Here is a 19,262-nt window from a genome sequence, read left to right as displayed (position 1 = left end):
GGTAAATAGCAAATAATCTCCTATGGCAGTTTAAATTAGTTCCTTATTAATTGTTGGGGTTGTATACAGTATCTATGTCTGGATGTTTCTAGCTTTGCAATGGTAATAAGACTGTGCTGTACTCTACCGCACATCTGTCGAAAAGAGGCCAACCTGTGTGGGTTTACTTCTATCTTGTTGCTGAGGGACAAGGGGATTGACAGCAGATGCTGCAGTGATCTTATCTGATGTAAACATTTTGGTGGGGGGCAAAAAAAACCTGCAGCAGTCAGGGCAGGAGGTATTGCACTAAGCTAACTGAAGCGTAAGAACATCATTTTATCTTTGAAGAAAATCTCTCTGCATCAGTTGCACAAAGTATTGTATGTTATGTTCCAGGCCATCAGCAACTTTTCTTTTTTTTTTATAAATTTAGTGTACCGAATTCATTTTTTCCAATTAAGGGGCAATTTAGCATGGCCAATCCACCTAGCCTGCACATCTTTGGGTTGTGGGGGCGAAACCCACGCAAACACGGGGAGAATGTGCAAACCCCACATGGACAGTGACCTAGAGCTGGGACTGAACCTGGGACCTCGGCGCCGTGAGACTACAGGGCTAACCCACTGCGCCACCGTGCTGCCCATCAGCAACTTTTCTGAGCTTTGAAAAGGGTCCTGTGGTTGGATAAGTGCATTTTAAAATTGAGAAACAAAGGTGAGGGGCCAGAACATCGTGAGGTCTGAAAAGGCTAGGAGAGAATACAAGGTAAAAATCAAAATGTGCCGCTAAGATGGTTGAGAGGAGGAATGGAAGGCTTGCAGTGAGGGAGAGGTTCGGTTGCGAGAGGGGCTGGTGGGGTAGTGGCCATGAGAAGCTAACCAAAGTTAAATTTGGTACATTTTCATTTTGAATCACTGTTGTTTAACTGGTAGGAGATAAACTTGCTGCAGTTAAGGAGATAGTGGCCAAATGTTCTACCTTCAAGGGCCAACTACCTCCATGCGGCTTTCCGTGGAATTTAGCATTGGTATGGTACACTTCAGAATGCAGAATAGATTAATGAAATGTACTTGTTGCACAGTTCTGAGCTGGCATCAGATTATAAGCTTTTGTCAGCAGCTCTAGGAAAGCAGAGGAAGCTGTGGGAAGAATGGGTTTATTTGAATTTCAATCCGTGACTTGCAGTGTTTCCACGTCTAACTCTCGCTCGTTATTTATTAAACACTTCTCTGTTTGGGAAATTTAAGTCAGTGGCAAGAATTTTTCAAATGCCAACGTCAGGCCAAATGTTGTAAATTGTGCTTGAACCAGACACGCTGCCAGGATGAATGTGTACAGAAATGTTAAATGCTGGTTATATTTGATTTCAGTGCTGATGTAAATCCAGAGCACCACATCAAGATCATTGAGGCACTTATCATGACTGGAGGTTTGGCTGAAATGCAAGCTGCACCAGGTAGGAAGCCAATATTCTTCTTCTGTATTATGAAATGTCCTTGGCAGATTCATTTTTTTTCATGATCCAATGCTTTGAGGTATTTCCATATATGTCTTAGATAGCAGATGGTTACAATAGACTCCTTGTTGGCCTTTACACAGATTCAATTTAGATACAGAAGCTATATTCAGTATAACAACCTGCTTTAAATTTCAAGGAGCAAGCATAAGTCATGCAAGACTTTTATGAGATGGTGTGTGTCAACGTGGCATTTCAACTTACCTAAGAGGTACTGCGTTTTGAGAAAATATTCAGCAATGCAGTTTATACTTAGGAAGGGACAACATTTTGTCATGACAGCATCACACATAAATGGCATTGGAATGTGTTCGATACTTAAATGTGCACCATGGTATCAGTTTTCGGCATTGCTGATTTGTCTTTAAACACTTATTTGTGAAGATAGTGCACTTTAGCTCACATAATGTATATCGTCACATTTTATATATGTTTAATTGGGACCCAGGCAAAGAATAACCACATTGATTCTTTCATGGCTGGTTGGTAAAATACAGATGGGGGTAGTGGATGCCAAGCAGATGTTAGTACTTGTGGCAAAGGAAAGGGAGAAGGGGTGAATGGAATGAATGAAAAGGCCCTTTTCTGATTTTGCAAGATGTTAGAATCCTTCCAATTCTGATTTGAGTTCGCATCCATTATCTTTTTGCCTGTGTACATTTTTATGATGCTTATTGAGATGCATTTTCTGTGTTAAATGTGTACATACATGAAAGATATTGAGGTGGTAAATTTTCACAATGAATTGCTTTAAATTCCCATAAATGAAACATTCACGATGGACAATGGACTAGGTTCTGGAAAAAATGTTTCGCAGGTTTGCTCCATTACTGAGGGAACATGAACCAAGTGCGTCAACCTTATATTGTTTATATTACGTACATTGCGGAAGAATGAGTGAAATCATTTATCTGAAATGAATGAAGCACAACTTGTATAGAGACAAAGCTGTGCCAAAATGGAATACTTTGTCCACAGTCATGTTTCACTCTATCATCTTATTATACTTGAGCATTAAAACTAGGTTTGCTTCAAGAAATAACCTACATCTGAGAACTGCATTTCCCATTATTCTATAGCATCCTTTCCCAGGCACAAAACAGGATTGTGTCCATTCATTCTTATATGATAATTGTTAATTGAAAATTCATTTGAGTTGCTATTCTCTGCTGGTTGCTGGCTTTGTTCTTGTGATGGTGCATTAAGACTAAAGCAATTTATAGCCGGTTGATAAATGAATTTTGGCCCGGCACTTAATAGCTGGAAACTGCAGACACTTTCCTGTTATTAAGTTGATGTTGGATTGGTAACTTCATTTGATGTTGGGAAATACGCTTCTGCTTTTCCTTGCTCAGCCTGATCAAAGTAGAAAGGGTACTCCACAGATTGTGCTTCTTGTTCATTATTTGTTAAAAAGCTATCAAGAGAATTATGGGAGATTTTGTGAAAATGTTGTCTGTAAAACCTCAGACACTGTGACCTGTTTATTATTCAAACATTTTACCCAAGTCTCCTTATTTGCAAGATGAACAAAGGATAACTATAAATTTACAATTCAACTAAATTTATGATCAAACGCAATAAAAACTGTTACTGCCTTTAAATTATCCCAACTAGGGGGCAGCACAGTGGCGCAGTGGTTAGCACTGCCGCTTCATGACACTGAGGACCCGGGTTCGATCCCAGCCCTTGGTCACTGCCCTTGTGGAGTTTGCACGTTCTCCCCTTGTCTGAATGAATCTCACCCCCACAACCCAAAAAAGATGCGTAGGGTAGGTGAATTGGCTACGTTAAATTGCCCCTTAATTGGGAACAAACGAATTGTGTACTTTATTTTTTAAAAACTATTCCAACTATAATAATCTCAAGATTCTTAACACTACCCATGCCGATGAACTCAGTCAAGCTGCCTGTCCAATTCTCTGAGTCTCTGTCGTCTCAGAGTCTCCATCCACAAAGGTAGGTCTCGTATGCTGCTTCCTTCCTTAGAATCTTCTCTGCTCCGAGTCTTTGCTGGGAAAGGTCCTGGTGGTCGATTCGTATCCCCCTCTTCGTGCCTTTTCAGAAAGTTCTCTGGCTGTCAGCCAATGAGATCTTGGGATGGGGGTCACAATACCCAGTACAGTTGCTGATTGCAACTCAGCAGGACACCTGGAACCGCAGGTGTCTGGAACCGGGTCTATCTCCAGGTAATTTGTCCAGTCGTAACCTTACTCTATATATGGTAACAGCAGGAAATCTGGGTGTCAGAAGGTCTAGCTACACCTGGGCACAATCGAACGATTTGAATGGGACCGCTTATCTCCTGATATCCTGTTTACAGGGCAGGCCCAGACTTGTCTCGACCGTCTGTCTCTTCTCAGTGTATTTGAACTTGGCTGTTCAAAATACCCATCAGGCCTGCCTGTGATCTGACCGTGGCTATGATTTATAATGTCCAATTCTTATTTTAACGTGTCCAATTATATATCAGGCTTAAAATTCAGGCCATTAGAACATAGAACATAGAACACTACAGCGCAGTACGGGCCCTTCGGCCCTCGATGTTGCGCCGATGTTGCGCCGACGCCATTGTACATGTTACCACTGAAGGATGGGCAGGTATTCTGCGACCAACAAATTAGCTACTGAAACTCCCAGTTTCCCGACCTGATGCCAGGCTCACTCGTGAGCCTGGAAGTTAAAATGCTGACTTATATCAGTAATGCAATTTGAAAAATTTCAAATGCAGAAATATCTGCAAATGGCACAATGGCTTTTGGCACAGTGTATGCAAAATTGGCCGAGCGAGGGAAGTGGTGAATGCTATTTTTCAGACTGGAGTAAGGTTTCTTGTGGAGTTCCTTGGGGATCAGTGTTAAAATTTCTGCTCTTCATTTGTATTAATGATGTAGACCTTGGTGCACAGGGCACAATTTCAAAATTTGAAGAAGATACAAAACATTAAACATAGAACATTACAGCGTAGTACAGGCCCTTTGGCCCTCGATGTTGCGCCGACCTGTGAGACCAAGTATTGTGAACTCTGATGATGATAGTTAGAACTTCCAAAGAGCATGGAGAGGTTGGTGCAATGGACAGACAGGTAGCAGATTAAATTTAATTCAGTAACGTGTGAAGTGATTCATTCTGGTCAGAATAATGTGGAGAGACATTATAAAATAAAGAGTTCAACCCCAAAGGAGATTCAGAAGCAGAGGGACCTTATATATACATATGATTGAGAGTGCGGTTAGTAAGCATAAGACATCTTGGACTTTATCAATAGGGGCATAGGTACAAAGGCAAGAAAGTTATGCTACGCCTGTATAACACACTGATTCGACCTCAACTAGATATTCCATCCAGTTCTGGGCACCACTCTATAGGAAGGATGCGAACGCTTAAGGAAATACACAGAAAAGATTCATGAGAATGGTTCCAGGTATGAGGAACTTCAGTTGCATAAATAGATTAGAGAAGCTGGGACTGTTTTCTTTGGAGCAGAGAAAGTTGAAAGAAATTTAGTGGAGGTATTCCAAATCACGAGGGGTCTGGATGGAGTAGACAGGGAGAAACTGTTCCCATTGGTAGAAGGATTAAGAATCAGAGGGCACAGATTTAAGGTAATCATACAGTAATTAATTAGGATCTGAAATGCACAGCCAGAGAGTGTGATGGAGGCAGAGTCAATCGAGGCATCCAAAAGGGAACTATATCATTATCAGAAAAGTAAAAGATTGCAGGGTTAAGGAAGGGGAATGTCAGTAGGTGCATTGGTCGTTCAGAGAGCCAGCAGAGACACAACAGGCCAAATGGCCTCCTTCTGCACCACATTCCATTATTTACCTTGGGTGAAATATACAGATGGTCACAAGACTGAGATTTGAATAAAACAACAATATTTTAAGGAGAAAAATTCCAAGTGAATCCTTCACTTGGAAGGATTAAGAGAAGCTAAGAAAGTTATTTTATTGATAGTAGCATAAAGCATGTGGTCAGTTATGGTCACAGTCACTTGTATAGAGTCACTCCAAAATGCTACACGTCATGATGGAATGCTCTCCAATGTTTCCAGTGTCACTACAAAAGCACATCATTTGTGTAGGATCAGTGGGTAGAAGTACCAGACCCATAGCAATGTGGTTGACTCTTAAATACCCTCAGGGATGGGCAATAAATGCTGGCCCAACCTCCTGCCAACTGAGACTCTGCTGACCATCCAGCTGCAGGGATTTAGGAGATGCGGTTGCCAAAAACCATAACAACCACCACATTGCACCACCCCATGCAACCCCCCCCATCCGCCCCCCCCCCCCCCCCCCCACCACCCTCCACAACCACCCTCCAATTTCCCTCCACTTCCCCACAACTTCCTCAATTCTTCCCATCACATCATTGCGTTGAGCTCTCTCTAGACAATCACATTGTTCCAGAGGTCATTAGCACTGTGGCTTCACAGCGCCAGGGTCCCAGGTTCGATTCCCTGCTGGGTCACTGTCTGTGCGGAGTCTGCACGTTCTCCCCATGTCTGCGTGGGTTTCCTCCGAGTGCTCCGGTTTCCACCCACAGTCCAAAGATGTTCAGGTTAGGTGGATTGAATATAGAACATTGAGAAATACAGCACAGAACAGGCCCATCGGCCCACGATGTTGTGCCGAACCTTTGTCCCAGGTTACTCATAGATCATAGAATTTTGGACACTCTGGGAAATTTATCATGGCCAATCCACCCAGCCTGCACATCTTTGGACTGTGGGAGGAAACCGGAGCACCCGGAAGAAACCCACGCACACACGGGGAGGATGTGCAGACTGCACACAGACAGTGACCCGAGCCAAAATCGAACCTGGGACCCCGGGGCTGTGAAGCAATTGTGCTATCCACAATGCTACCATGCTGCCCTTAAGAACAAATTAATCTACACTCCATTATTCTACCATAATCCATGTACCTATCCAATAGCCGCTTGAAGGTCCCTAACGTTTCCGACTCAACTACTTCCCCAGGCAGTGCTTTCCATGCCCCCACTACTCTCTGGGTAAAGAACCGACCTCTGACATCCCCCATATATCTTCCACCATTTACCATAAATTTATGTCCCCTTGTAATGGTTTGTTCCACCCGGGGAAAAAGTCTCCGACTGTCTACTCTATCTATTCCCCTGATCATCTTATAAACCTCTATCAAATCGCCCCTCATCCTTCTCCGTTCTAATGAGTAAAGGCCTAGCACCCGCAACCTTTCCTCATAAGACCTACTCTCCATTCCAGGCAACATCCTGGTAAATCTCCTTTGCACCTTTTCCAAAGCTTCCTCATCCTTCCTAAAATGAGGTGACCAGAACTTCACACAGTACTCCAAATGTGGCCTGACCAAGGTTTTGTACAGCTGCATCATCACCTCACGGCTCTTAAATTCAATCCCTCTGCTAATGAACGCTAGCACACCTTGGGCCTTCTTCACAGCTCTATCCACTTGAGTGGCAACTTTCAAAGATCTATGAACATTGACCCCAAGATCTCTCTGCTCCTCTATGTTGCCAAGAACCCTACCGTTAACCCTGTATTCCATATTCATATTTGTCCTTCCAGAATGGACAACCTCACACTTGTCAGGGTTAAACTCCATCTGCCACTTCTCAGCCCAGCTCTGCATCCTATCTATGTCTTTTTGCAGCCGACAACAGCCCTCCTCACTATCCACAAACTCCACCAATCTTCGTATCATCTGCAAATTTACTGACCCACCCTTCAACTCCCTCATCCAAGTCATTAACGAAAATCACAAACAGCAGAGGACCCAGAACTGATCCCTGCGGTACGCCACTGGTAACTGGGCTCCAGGCTGAATATTTGCCATCCACCACCACTCTCTGACTTCTATCGGTTAGCCAGTTCGTTATCCAACTGGCCAAATTTCCCACTATCCCATGCCTCCTTAATTTCTGCATAAGCCTACCATGGGGAACCTTATCAAATGCCTTACTAAAATCCATGTACACTACATCCACTGCTTTACCTTCAACCACATGCTTGGTCACCTCCTCAAAGAAGTCAATAAGACTTATAAGGCAAGACCTACCCCTCACAAATCCGTGTTGACTATCCCTAATCAAGCAGTGTCTTTCCAGATGCTCAGAAATCCTATCCCTCAGTACCCTTTCCATTACTTTGCCTACCACCGAAGTAAGACTAACTGGCCTGTAATTCCAAGGGTTATCCCTATTCCCTTTTTTGAATAGGGGCACGACATTCGCCACTCTCCAATCCCCTGGTACCACCGTGTTGACAGTGAGGAAGAAAGATCATTGCCAACGGCTCTGCAATTTCATTTCTTGCTTCCCATAGAATCCTTGATATATCCCGTCAGGCCCCGGGGGACTTGTCTATCCTCAAGTTTTTCAAAACGCCCAACACATCTTCCTTCCTAACAAGTATCTCCTCGAGCTTACCAGTCTGTTTCACACTGTCCTACGCCAACACTATAGCCCCTCTCGTTGTAAATACTGAAGAAAAGTACTCGTTCAAGACCTCTCCTATCTCTTCAGACTCAAGACACAATCTCCCGCTACTGTCCTTGATCGGACCTTCCCTCGCCACTAGTCATTCTAATATTTCTCACATATGTGTAAAAGGCCTTGGGGTTTTCCTTGATCCTACCCGCCAAGATTTTTCATGCCCTCTCTTAGCTCTCCTAATCCCTTTCTTCAGTTCCCTCCTGGCTATCTTGTATCCCTCCAGAGCCCTGTCTGAACTTTGTTTCCTCAGCCTTACATAAGTCTCCTTCTTCCTCTCAACAAGACATTCAACCTCTCTTGTCAACCATGGTTCCCCCACTCGACCATCTCTTCCCTGCCGGACAGGGACTATCATATCAAAGACACGCAGTACCTGTTCCTTGAACAAGTTCCACATTTCACTTGTGTCCTTCCTGACAGCCTATGTTCCCAACTTATGCACTTCAATTATTGTCTGACAGCATTGTATTTACCCTTCCCCCAATTGTAAACCTTGCCCTGTTGCACGCACCTATCCCTCTCCATTACTAAAGTGAAAGTCACAGAATTGTGGTCACTACCTCCAAAATGCTCCTCCACTAACAAATCTATCACCTGCCCTGGTTCATTACCACGTACCATATCCAATATGGCCTCCCCTCTGGTCGGACAATCTACATACTGTGTTAGAAAAGCTTCCTGGGCACACTGCACAAACACCACCCATCCAAACTATTTGATCTAAAGAGTTTCCACTCAATGTTTGGGAAGTTGAAGTCACCCATGACTACTACCCTGTGACTTCTGCACCTTTCCAAAATCTGTTTCCCAATCTGTTCCTCCACATCTCTGCTGCTATTGGGTGGCCTATTGAAAACTCCCAACAAGGTGACTGCTCTTTTCCTATTTCTGACTTCAACCCATACTACCTCAGTAGGCAGATCCTCCTTGAACTGCCTTTCTGCAGCTGTTATACTATCTCTAATTAACAATGCCCACCTCCCCCCCCCCCCCCCCCCCCCCCCCCCCCCCCCCCCCCCCCCCCCCCCCCCCCCCCCCCCCCCCCCCCCCCCCCCCCCCCCCCCCACCTCTTTACTATCCTCCCTAATCTTGTTGAACATCTACAACCAGGGACCTCCAACAACCCATTTATGCCCCTCTTCTATCCAAGTTGCGGTGATGGCCACCACATCGTAGTCCCAAGTACCGATCCATGCCTTAAGTTCACCCACCTTATTCCTGATGCTTCTGCATGAAATATACACACTTCAACCCATCCCTTGCTGCAAGTACTCTCCTTGTCAGTGTTACCTTCCCACTGCGTCACTACACACTTTGGCGTCCTGAATATCGGCTTCCTTAGTTGCTGGACTACAGATCCGGTTCCCATTCCCCAGCCAAATTAGTTTAAACCCTCGCGAAGACTACTAGAAAAACCTCCCTCCCAGGATATTGGTGCCCCTCTGGTTCAGATGCAACCCATCCTGCTTGTACAGCGTCCCACCTTCCCCAGAATGTGCTCCAATTATCCAAACACCTGAAGCCCTCCCTCCTACACCATTCCTGCAGCCACGTGTTCAACTGCATTCTCTCCCTATTCCTAGCCTCGCATCAGTGGCACCGGCACAAACCAGAGATGACAACTCTATCTGTCCTGGCCTTAACTTCCAGCTAACTCCCTAAACTTGTTATTACCTCCACACCCCTTTTCCTACTACGTCGTTGGTACCAATGTGCACCACGACTTCTGGCTGCTCACCCTCCCCCTTCAGGATCCTGAAGACACGATCGAGACATCCCTGGCCTGGTACCCGGGAGGCAACATACCTTCCGGGAGTCTCGCTCGCGACCACAGAATCTCCTATCTATTCCCCTAACCATTGAATTCCTATTACTATTGCTTTTATTTCTCCCCCTTCCCTTCTGAGCCCCAGAGCCAGACTCAGTGCCAGAGACCTGGCCGCTAGGGCTTTCCCCGGTATGTCATTCCCCCCCAACAGCATCCAAAATGGTATAATGTTTTGAAGGGGAACGGCCACGAGGGATCCTTCACTGTCTGCCTGTAGTTTTCTTTCCCCTGACTGTAACCCGTTACTCTGTCCTGTACCTTGGGTGTGGCTACCTCCCTGTAACTCTTCCTAATAACCCCTCTGCCTCCTGGATGATCCGAAGTTCACCCAGCTCCAGCTCCAGTTCCCAAACACGGTCTCTGAGGAGCTGGAGTTGGGTGCACTTCCTGCAGGTATAGTCAGTGGAGACACCGGTAGTATCCCTCACCCACCCATCCTACAGGAGGAGCATGCAACTGCCCTAGACTCCATCCCCTCTTACTTTACAGAATATAGCTGCCCCGTAGACCAACTAGACTCTGCCCTCCGACTTTGCTTCCAGTCAGTTGCACTCTGTAAACTCCTGGCTCCCTTCTCGCTCTTTGCAGAAATGAAATGAAAGGAGCACCTTGCTCCCTCCTCACCTAACTCACTCAGTCACCAAACTCTCACTGTAGCACGCAAATGCACCAAACAGCACTCCTCAGTCACACCAAACTCTCACTATAGCACTCAAATGCACCAAGTTCAGCACCTCAGTCACCAAACTCTCACTGTAGCACTCAAATGCACCAAGTTCAGCACTCCCCTCTAAACTTCACACACTCCCCCCCCCCCTCTCACTGTAGCACTCAAATGCACCAAGTTCAGCACTCCCTCAGTCACCCAAACTCTCACTGCAGCACTCAAATGCACCAAGTTCAGCACTCCAGTGCAACCAAGTCTGCACTGTAGCTGGATCCTTTTTATACTATGAATCTAGCCTCTGAAAACTGGCCTAATCCAATTAACTAATTGACAAGCTCCATCTGCAAGTACCTACAAGTAGAACATTGTTTAAAGCTGATTCAAAATTCACCTTCTTCTAAATCAAAACAGCAACGTTTAAGTTAATTAACTAAATAAAAGAATACTAGACTTTAGATAAAAATGAACCCTATACTCCCTCAGTCACCAACTCTCACTGTCGCACTCAAATGCACCAAGTTCAGACTCCAATGCAAACAAAGTCTGCACTGTAGCTGGATCCTTTTTATACTGTGATTGGCCATGATAAATTGTCCTCAGTGACCAAAAGGGTTAGGAGGGGTTATTGGGTCACGGGGATAGGGTGGAAGTGAGGCTTAAGTGGGTCGGTGCAGACCGATGGGCCGAATGGCCTTCTTCGCACTGTAAGTTCTATGTTCTATGTCATGTATTGGTTGCTATTCAGTGCCTTAAAATGGGCAGCAGGGTAGCATGGTGGTTAGCATAAATGCTTCACAGCTCCAGGGTCCCAGGTTTGATTCCCGGCTGGGTCACTGTCTGTGTGGAGTCTGCACGTCCTCCCCCTGTGTGCGTGGGTTTCCTCCGGGTGCTCCGGTTTCCTCCCACAGTCCAAAGATGTGCGGGTTAGGTGGATTGGCCATGCTAAAATTGCCCGTAGTGTCCTAATAAAAAGTAAGGTTAGGGGGAGGGGGGGTTGTTGGGTTACGGGTATAGGGTGGATACGTGGGTTTGAGTAGGGTGATCATTGCTCGGCACAACATTGAGGGCCGAAGGGCCTGTTCTGTGCTGTACTGTTCTATGTTCTATGTTCTAAAATACACGCAAACAGTTTCCCATCTCGTCTGGCGCATGAATCATCGCGGGTGGGATTGAACCTTTGGAAGTCCATTAAAGGTCGGTTTTGATGCGGGCATGTCTGGAAAATCCCACCCATTATCTTGCTTAAGTCTGTAATGTAATGTCCAATGGACTTTATTGCACAGAAGTCGATGAGGATTTGAACTAAATAGTAGAGCGGTAGAGATGGGTGTCATTAACACACAATCAGAAGTTGAACCATGCCAGTTGAGGTGTAGTATATAAATGGGGAAGTGATGGGCAACATGGATAAATTCTTTGGGAGAATAGAGGTGACTGGAGGGAATAGGAGAAGAAACCTTAAAATGCTGAATACTTTGGGTCACATAGGAGCAGGTGGCATTGTGGCACAGTGGTTAACACTTCTGCTTCATGTCGCCAGGTACCCCAGTTCGCTTCCAACTTTGGGTGACTGTCTGTGTAGAGTTTGCATGTTCTCCCTGTGTCTGCATGGGTTTCCTCTGGGTGCTCGGTTTCCTTCCACAGTCCAAAGATGCACAGGTTAGGTGGATTTGGCATGGTAATTGCCTCTTATTATGTGGGGTTACAGGGATAGAGCAAGGTAGTGTGCTCTTTTGGAGGGTCAGTGCAGACTCGATGGGCTGAATGGCCTCCTTCTGCACCACAGATTCTATTCGATTGTGTCAGGGTGACCAATAAAGCTGAGCAACAGAAGGTTGTAATTACATGTAATTGTTTCTTTTCAAGCGATTTATGTCTTCCAGAGAATCAGTTTTTGTTGTTTGACTTCTATTTAGACTAGTTTTCATTTTAATTTGTATATAGCATTTCAGCACATGTGCATGACTGCAACAATAATAAGAAGTACATAAAGCATTTTTAATATACTGAAACATCCCATGGCGCAACACAATGTCTGACACTGAGCCACATTAAGACGTATCAGGGCAAATGACCATAAGCTTGGATACGGAGGTAGGTTGTAAGAGGTGTCTTAAAGGAAAAAGAGAGAGATGTAGGGAGGATTTCCCAAAGGGCCTACTTCAGCTGAAAGCATGATCTCCTGTGGTGGAGTGTTATGATTCGGAATGCACAGGAAGCAAGAATTAGAGGAGTACAGATATCTCGGAGAGTTGTGGAGTTGGAGGAGATGACAGAGATAGGGCGGAGCAAGGCCATAAAATGGATTTAAAAATGAGGATGCAAAATTTTAAATCAAGGTGCTGTTTGGCCTAGAGCCAGTGTGAGTCAGCTAGTGCAGAGGTGATAGGAGAGCGGGACTTGCTGCAATGTGAGTGTAGAATGTGGTAGGCCAGCCAGGGGTGCATAGAAACAAAGGAAATAGCAGCAGGAGTGGGCCATTTAACTAAGCCTCCACAGCCCTCTGGATTAGAGAATTCCATAGATTCACCACCCTCTGAGTGAGGAAATTCCTCCTTAACTTCCTTCTAAATGGCTTGCCTTTTATTCTGAGGCTATGTCCCGGGCCAGGGGAAACATCATTCCTGCATCATTTCTGCCGAGCTCTGTAAGAATTTTGTATGCTTCAGTGAGGCCCAATCACCTTAACCTCCCCTCATAGAACTAGACAGTCATCCCAGTAATTTGTCTAGTGAGCACTCACTCTGGCAAGTATATCATTCCTTAGGTATGGAGAGCAAAAATGTATGTAATAGTCCAGGGCCTTAAGTTTTGGTCCATTGGACACGCGCACTAAGTAGGCCTGGAAGTGGACACCGAACACCATTCCCAGCTGTGGTCGGCCCTGGAGCGCAATTTCACGTTGGCTGGCCAATTAACAGACACCCAGCATGAAACACATGGCTAAGCATTGTGGGAAAGCGCAGGCACCAAGAAAAGGGAGGGTGCGGCCTGGTGTTTATAATGTGGGACAGCCACTACAGAGCTGTCGCACAGAGCTGTTGATGAATGAAAATAAATATCAACCAAAAAACAAATTGCCATTAGTGTTCAAGCAGCACAATCATACACAGACCTTGGTCCCTGGACATAATGCTTCATTTCTTTTCAGTCCTGACAGTTCATCCCATCCTGGATTAAGGCTAAAAACATAAAGGCCGTCTAGCCAATTGGCCTACTCGCCAACCGTAAAGCCGACCGGGCCAACGAAAATTGTGTTCAGCTGGCCCCTTAACGGGCTAAATTTAAAAAAAAATTAATATACCCAATTCATTTTTATTTTTCCAATTAAGAGGCAATTTAGGATGGTCAATCCACCAATCCTGCACATCTTTGGGTTGTGGGGGTGAGACCCACGCAGATATGGGGAGAATGTGCAAACTCCACATGGGCAGTGACCCTGGACCAGGCCAGGATCGAACCCAGGTCCTCGGTGCCGTGAAGCAGCAGTGCTAACCACTGTGCCACCGTGCCGCCCCTTAATGGGCTAAATTAGCTGCTTGATTGTTAATGGGCTTGCTTCCGACTCTCTTGCACACGTCCGCCGCACAGAAATATTGCAAGATTGTGCAATGATGTCAGGAAGCGCGCCTGACATCGGCTCTCGCAAGTTAACAAGCTAGCAACGAAAATGTCTTGCCCGGGTGTGGTCTCATCAAGGCTGTATACAATCTCGACGAGATTTCTTTACTCCTTGCTCAAATCCTCTTGCAGTAAAGGCCAACATTCCATTTGCCTTTCTAATTGCTTGCTGCACCTGAATGGTGGCTCTCAATGACTTACGAACCAGGACACCCAGGTCACTTTAGATTACTCTGTGCAATCATTTATTTTGAAGAAGCCCATTCATATCTTTATTTCACATATACAACCATAGCATGAATTGTGTGATAAATCCAGCAAAGATACACAAGCTGGAGCAAAACAAAGCTGATAATTGTTTTCTGTAAGAAGGAAGGACCCATAACTTTCTTAACTTGTTTGCTAAGTACTAACATGATGCTTTCAGTTGCACAGTTAGAATAGCTTTCCTGGACCAGGGACTTCAGATAAAACAATGTTGAATAATAGCTTAAGTAAACCTTTTGTCCTCTTTGAACAGCTGTTGCTTCTTTTCAGTTGCCATATGTGATACTCTCCTGGATTTTTGCTTGTACTAAAGATCATTGACTTTGTCACGTATTTGATGGCCCACCCATGTTTGAAACAACATTATGCTGGACAAGCTCACACGAGGTGGAGAATTTTTTCTTACTCTTCCCTTTGAATTTCAATAATGGCTTTCGAGAGTTTTATCCCTGCAAAATGATGAGTCCCGGGCACTTTCACAGAGTAGCCATCCAAGATACATCAGCATACGAGGTACGCCTGTGTAGTTAACACACAAGAACATGATGTTGTCAGTGGCTGGAACTAAGTTAAGCCTCCGCTTTATTTAAAATTTCAAAATTGTTTCCAGCCTTTCAAAATTCCTATTTGATGCTCCCCATAATCTCTTCTCGGTAGGGATACGTTTTCTGAATTCTGCTGCTCGCTCCTTTGTGCTGTATTCAGTTTTTGTTGTGTTGTGTGGAATGACTAAGGAACTCTTTGACCTATGATACAGTTCCATGATTGTCGATAATATGCAGTTAAGCAACCATCTGGACGTTATTGCATGACAAACAGATTATTTTTGAATCCAACTGTTGTGCTGCGTTAACAAAGGAAATTTAAAAAGAGACAAAGGAGTTCCTCTGTTATTAAAGTAGCAAAGTGCTAGTTTGGATGATTAAATGACAAACAGAGACCATGCTGTGTTGCTGCTGTGTTTTCGCGGAGGCCTTACAAAGAAAGATCGGTAGCTTTTGCTGACGTCTACAGAAAAGATAGCCCACACTTTGCGTGCAGTTGTTCTTCTGAAAATGTTAAGTAGCAGCATAATGCTTCATGTCTTCTGAATATTCGACCGACTGATTTCCTTTGAAGTTTTTTGCCAATACCCCCACGTTATTGAGTGAGAAGGTGAGCCATACAGTCTAGAAAAAAATCCAGGATTAAATCTTGATTATTGCTGAGTCAGCTCATTGCAGATGAAGCGTCATTTGGTTGTTTCAAAGCTCTTGGGTTAGAGGAGGGGAAAGAAGCTTGGGTTCCTGCTTCTGACTGTTGCTGTGATGTATGCAAGTAGAGATATCAGGTAAGAATAGGATCGCTGTTTTGTTCTCTTCACCATCAAATAATATGTCGGTTCTTCTCAAGGCACACAGTATGATTGGGCACCGAGAGGAAGTATCAGATGAGTTTGGCGGCCATTGCACCATTATTGACAAGAAATCAAAACTTATAGCAAAGAGGAAAAAAGATCAGCTGAAGAAAAATGGCAGAGAAATGATCTAAAGTGAATCCTGTGGTATTCTTCTACCCCGGCTCCCCCTCCCCTCCTTCCAACTCCTGATCAATATGATTGAGAGAATGAGTAGTTCACTATTCTGCAGTGCCATCAAGGTCAAGTGTTCAGATATGCTGGAGAGTGGACCAGGAATCTCTCCCAAAGTTTTCAGATCTTGGCTCGGTAACTCTCTAAAGTGATGTCACATGCATCAGAAACTCAGTGGAAAAGAATGATGGAGCTGGTGTCACACCAATCAGTAAAGTTGTGCAACGTTGCAACCCACCCTGAAAACTAAAGGGCAGAATTCTCCAATGCCCCCGCTGCCAGTGGGGAGGATGGGGGTGGGGGGGAAAACACGCAATGAACGTTGGCCCAAACCACCCCAAAATCTCAAACAGGTACCCTCATTCTACCCGGTCAAAAGCCTTTTCCACTTCAATTGATATAATAACTTCCGAGGCTTTACCCCTAGATGGAGTCATTATCACATTCTGCAGTCTCCTGATATTGCTCAACAACTGCCACCCCTTAACAAAACCCGTCTTGTCCTCAGAGACCAACTCCGGCACACACCCCTCCAGCTGCCTCGCCAGCACCTTAGATAGCAGCTTCACATAGGTAATTATCAGGGGGATGGGTCCATAAGACACACATTCCGCTGGATCCTTATCCTTCTTTGAGATCGATGCTTGTGCCAGCATGGGTGGCAACATCCCCTGCGCCAACAAATCATTATACATCCCCAGGAGATGGGGTGCCAACTCTGCCAAACACTGTTCATTAAATTCTACCGGAAAGCCATCCGGCCTCCACATCTTCCCGACTGCATCAACCCCATGCACTCCGTTATCTCCTGCAATAGTGCCTCCAATCCCTGTCTCTTTCATCTCTCCACCTCTGGGAATACTGACCCGTCTAAGGAATGCAACATCTCCGCGTCTTCTCCCCCCCCCACCCCCCCCCCCCCCCCCCCCCCCCCCCCCCCCCCCCCCCCCCCCCCCCTCGGGGCTCAGATCTATACAGCCCCCGGTAGAAGGTCTCAAATGCCTTGTTAATTTTCTCCGATGTCTTCACCAGCCCCTCCTCCCCAATCCCTCACCTGCATAATCTTCCGTGTGGCCGTCACCTCAACTAATGGGCTAGCAGGCAGCTGGCCTTCTTTCCATACTCCTAAAATCTCCCCTTGAGCGACGAATCTGACCCATTGCCTTCCCTGTCGCCATTAGATTAAACTCCCCCTGTAGTTTCTTCAATTCTGCTAATAGCTCCCTAGTCGGGGCTACGATGTACCGCCAGTCTGCTTCTACAATGGCATCCACCAACCTCTGTCCCTCCGTCCTCTCAATCTTGTCCCTCTGGGGTTTGTAGGATATAACCTGCCCCCAGATCATTGCCTTCAACCCTTCTGAAAATGTGGGGGGTGAAACCTCCCTGTTCTGGTTAAGCTCCATATACTCCTTTATCACCCAAACCACCTTCTTGCAGAACAACTTGTCTGCCAGTAGCACTGAAGTGGACCTCCACTCTGGGAGATCCGATTCGGTGCTAAACTCTGATCTCGTCCCATTTCAACCTCACGTCCACATAATGTGGAGCATGGTCCAAAATCACAATTGCTACATATTCTGCCCCACAATCCCCGGGAGTACTGACTTCCCCACCACAAAAGTCTGTTCGGGACTTTGTCTAATGTACATGGGAGAAAAAGGAAAACTCCCTCTCACCTGGATGTCTAAGCTGCCCCGATCTGGTCCATAAATACCTGCAGCTCCTTTGCCATATCTGACCTGGCCAATGGCTTGGGGCTCGACGTATCCATCCTGATGTCTAACACACAATTAAAGTCGTCCCCTTCATTAGCAACTGTTGTGAATTCAAGTCCTGTATGGATGGCAACATCTTCTTAACAAATTGTGTGTGTCCCAATTGGGTGCAAAAACATTCACTAACACAACTCTGCCAAGACCCGCTCACCATCACCAACCTGCCTCATGGGTCCTGCACCTCACCCTTTTACCAAACAAATCACAACTCCCCTATAACTTGGAGACAAACCCCAAGTAGAACGCCTGCCCCACCCATTCCTTGCTTAACTTTGTCTGGCCCTTCACTCACAGGTGTGTCTCCTGAAGGAAGACCACATCTGCCTTTAAAATTTTCAAATGTGCGATCACCTGAGACAGTTTAACCAAACCGTTCAGCCCCTGGATGTTCCACATCATTATACTCACCGGGTGTTTCTGAACACCCCCTCCCTCCCACTCTATTATGGTCCACCATCCCGACCTGATCCAAAGTTCTCCCTACTTCCAAGCTCCCCTCTTGTCCGGGCCCACCCAAAATAGCCACCCCTCTATCCTCTCCTGCACCCAAACGCAAAGTCACCTGAAGTCGCAAAATGTTGGTTTTCAGGTGCAACAGTTGATTAAGAAGGCAAATGGAATTTTGTCCTTCATTGCTAGAGGGATGGAGTTTAAGACTAGGGAGGTTATGCTGCAATTGTATAAGGTGTTAGTGAGGCCACACCTGGAGTATTGTGTTCAGTTTTGGTATCCTTACTTGAGAAAGGATGTAATGGCGCTGGAGGGTGTGCAGAGGAGATTCACTAGGTTAATCCCAGAGCTGAAAGGGTTGGATTATGAGGAGAGGTTGAGTAGACTGGGACTGTACTCGTTGGAATTTAGAAGGGTGCAGTGGGATCTTATAGAAACATATAAAATTATGAAGGGAATAGATAGGATAGATGCGGGCAGGTTGTTTCCACTGGCGGGTGAAAGCAGAACTAGGGGGCATAGCCTCAAAATAAAGGGAAGTAGATTTAGGACTGAATTTAGGAGGAACTTCTTCACCCAAAGGGTTGTGAATCTATGGAATTCCTTGCCCAGTGAAGCAGTAGAGGCTCCTTCATTAAATGTTTTTAAGATAAAGATAGATAGTTTTTTGAAGAATAACGGGATTAAGGGTTATGGTGTTCAGGCCGGAAAGTGGTGCTGAGTCCACAAAAGATCAGCCATGATCTCATTGAATGGCGGAGCAGGCTCGAGGGGCCAGATGGCCTACTCCTGCTCCTAGTTCTTATGTTCTTATGTAACCAGCACAGTCCCCTTCCTCCACCACCCCCCAAACCCCTCCTTCCTCTCCCCTTAACACCACCCTTCCAACCAGCCCCTCCCACCTCCCCCATCCTACCCAACCACTCTCCCCACCCCACCCGACAGCCCCCTCTCCCAGACTGCTTCCATTTACCAGCATCTCTGCGAACATGGCAAATCCCAGCTGGAGTACCACACAAAGAACCCCACCCACAATGCCCAGATCACCCCTCCCCCACCTCTGCTTCCCCCACCTTCAGAAAGCC

General features: G+C 45.7%; 1 protein-coding gene and 1 long non-coding RNA gene across 3 annotated transcripts in view; one reads left to right on the top strand and one right to left on the bottom strand.

Annotated features, from left to right (window-relative positions):
* Positions 1-19,262, top strand: part of pik3r3b (phosphoinositide-3-kinase, regulatory subunit 3b (gamma)) — a 647,314-nt gene that overhangs the window by 373,623 nt on the left and 254,429 nt on the right. The window contains exon 7 of the mRNA XM_038794197.1: positions 1,353-1,438. Coding sequence (XP_038650125.1) covers positions 1,353-1,438 — 86 coding nt within the window. The remainder of the gene's footprint in view (positions 1-1,352; positions 1,439-19,262) is intronic.
* The window catches only part of LOC119964551, a 304,788-nt gene that overhangs the window by 176,287 nt on the left and 109,239 nt on the right, over positions 1-19,262 (bottom strand). The window lies entirely within an intron of this gene.

This window comes from Scyliorhinus canicula, chromosome 4 (genome assembly GCF_902713615.1).
Source record: "Scyliorhinus canicula chromosome 4, sScyCan1.1, whole genome shotgun sequence".
NCBI lineage: Eukaryota > Metazoa > Chordata > Chondrichthyes > Carcharhiniformes > Scyliorhinidae > Scyliorhinus > Scyliorhinus canicula.
The sequence above is the reverse complement of the archived record's forward strand: the minus strand, read 5'-3'. Positions and strand labels throughout refer to the sequence as shown.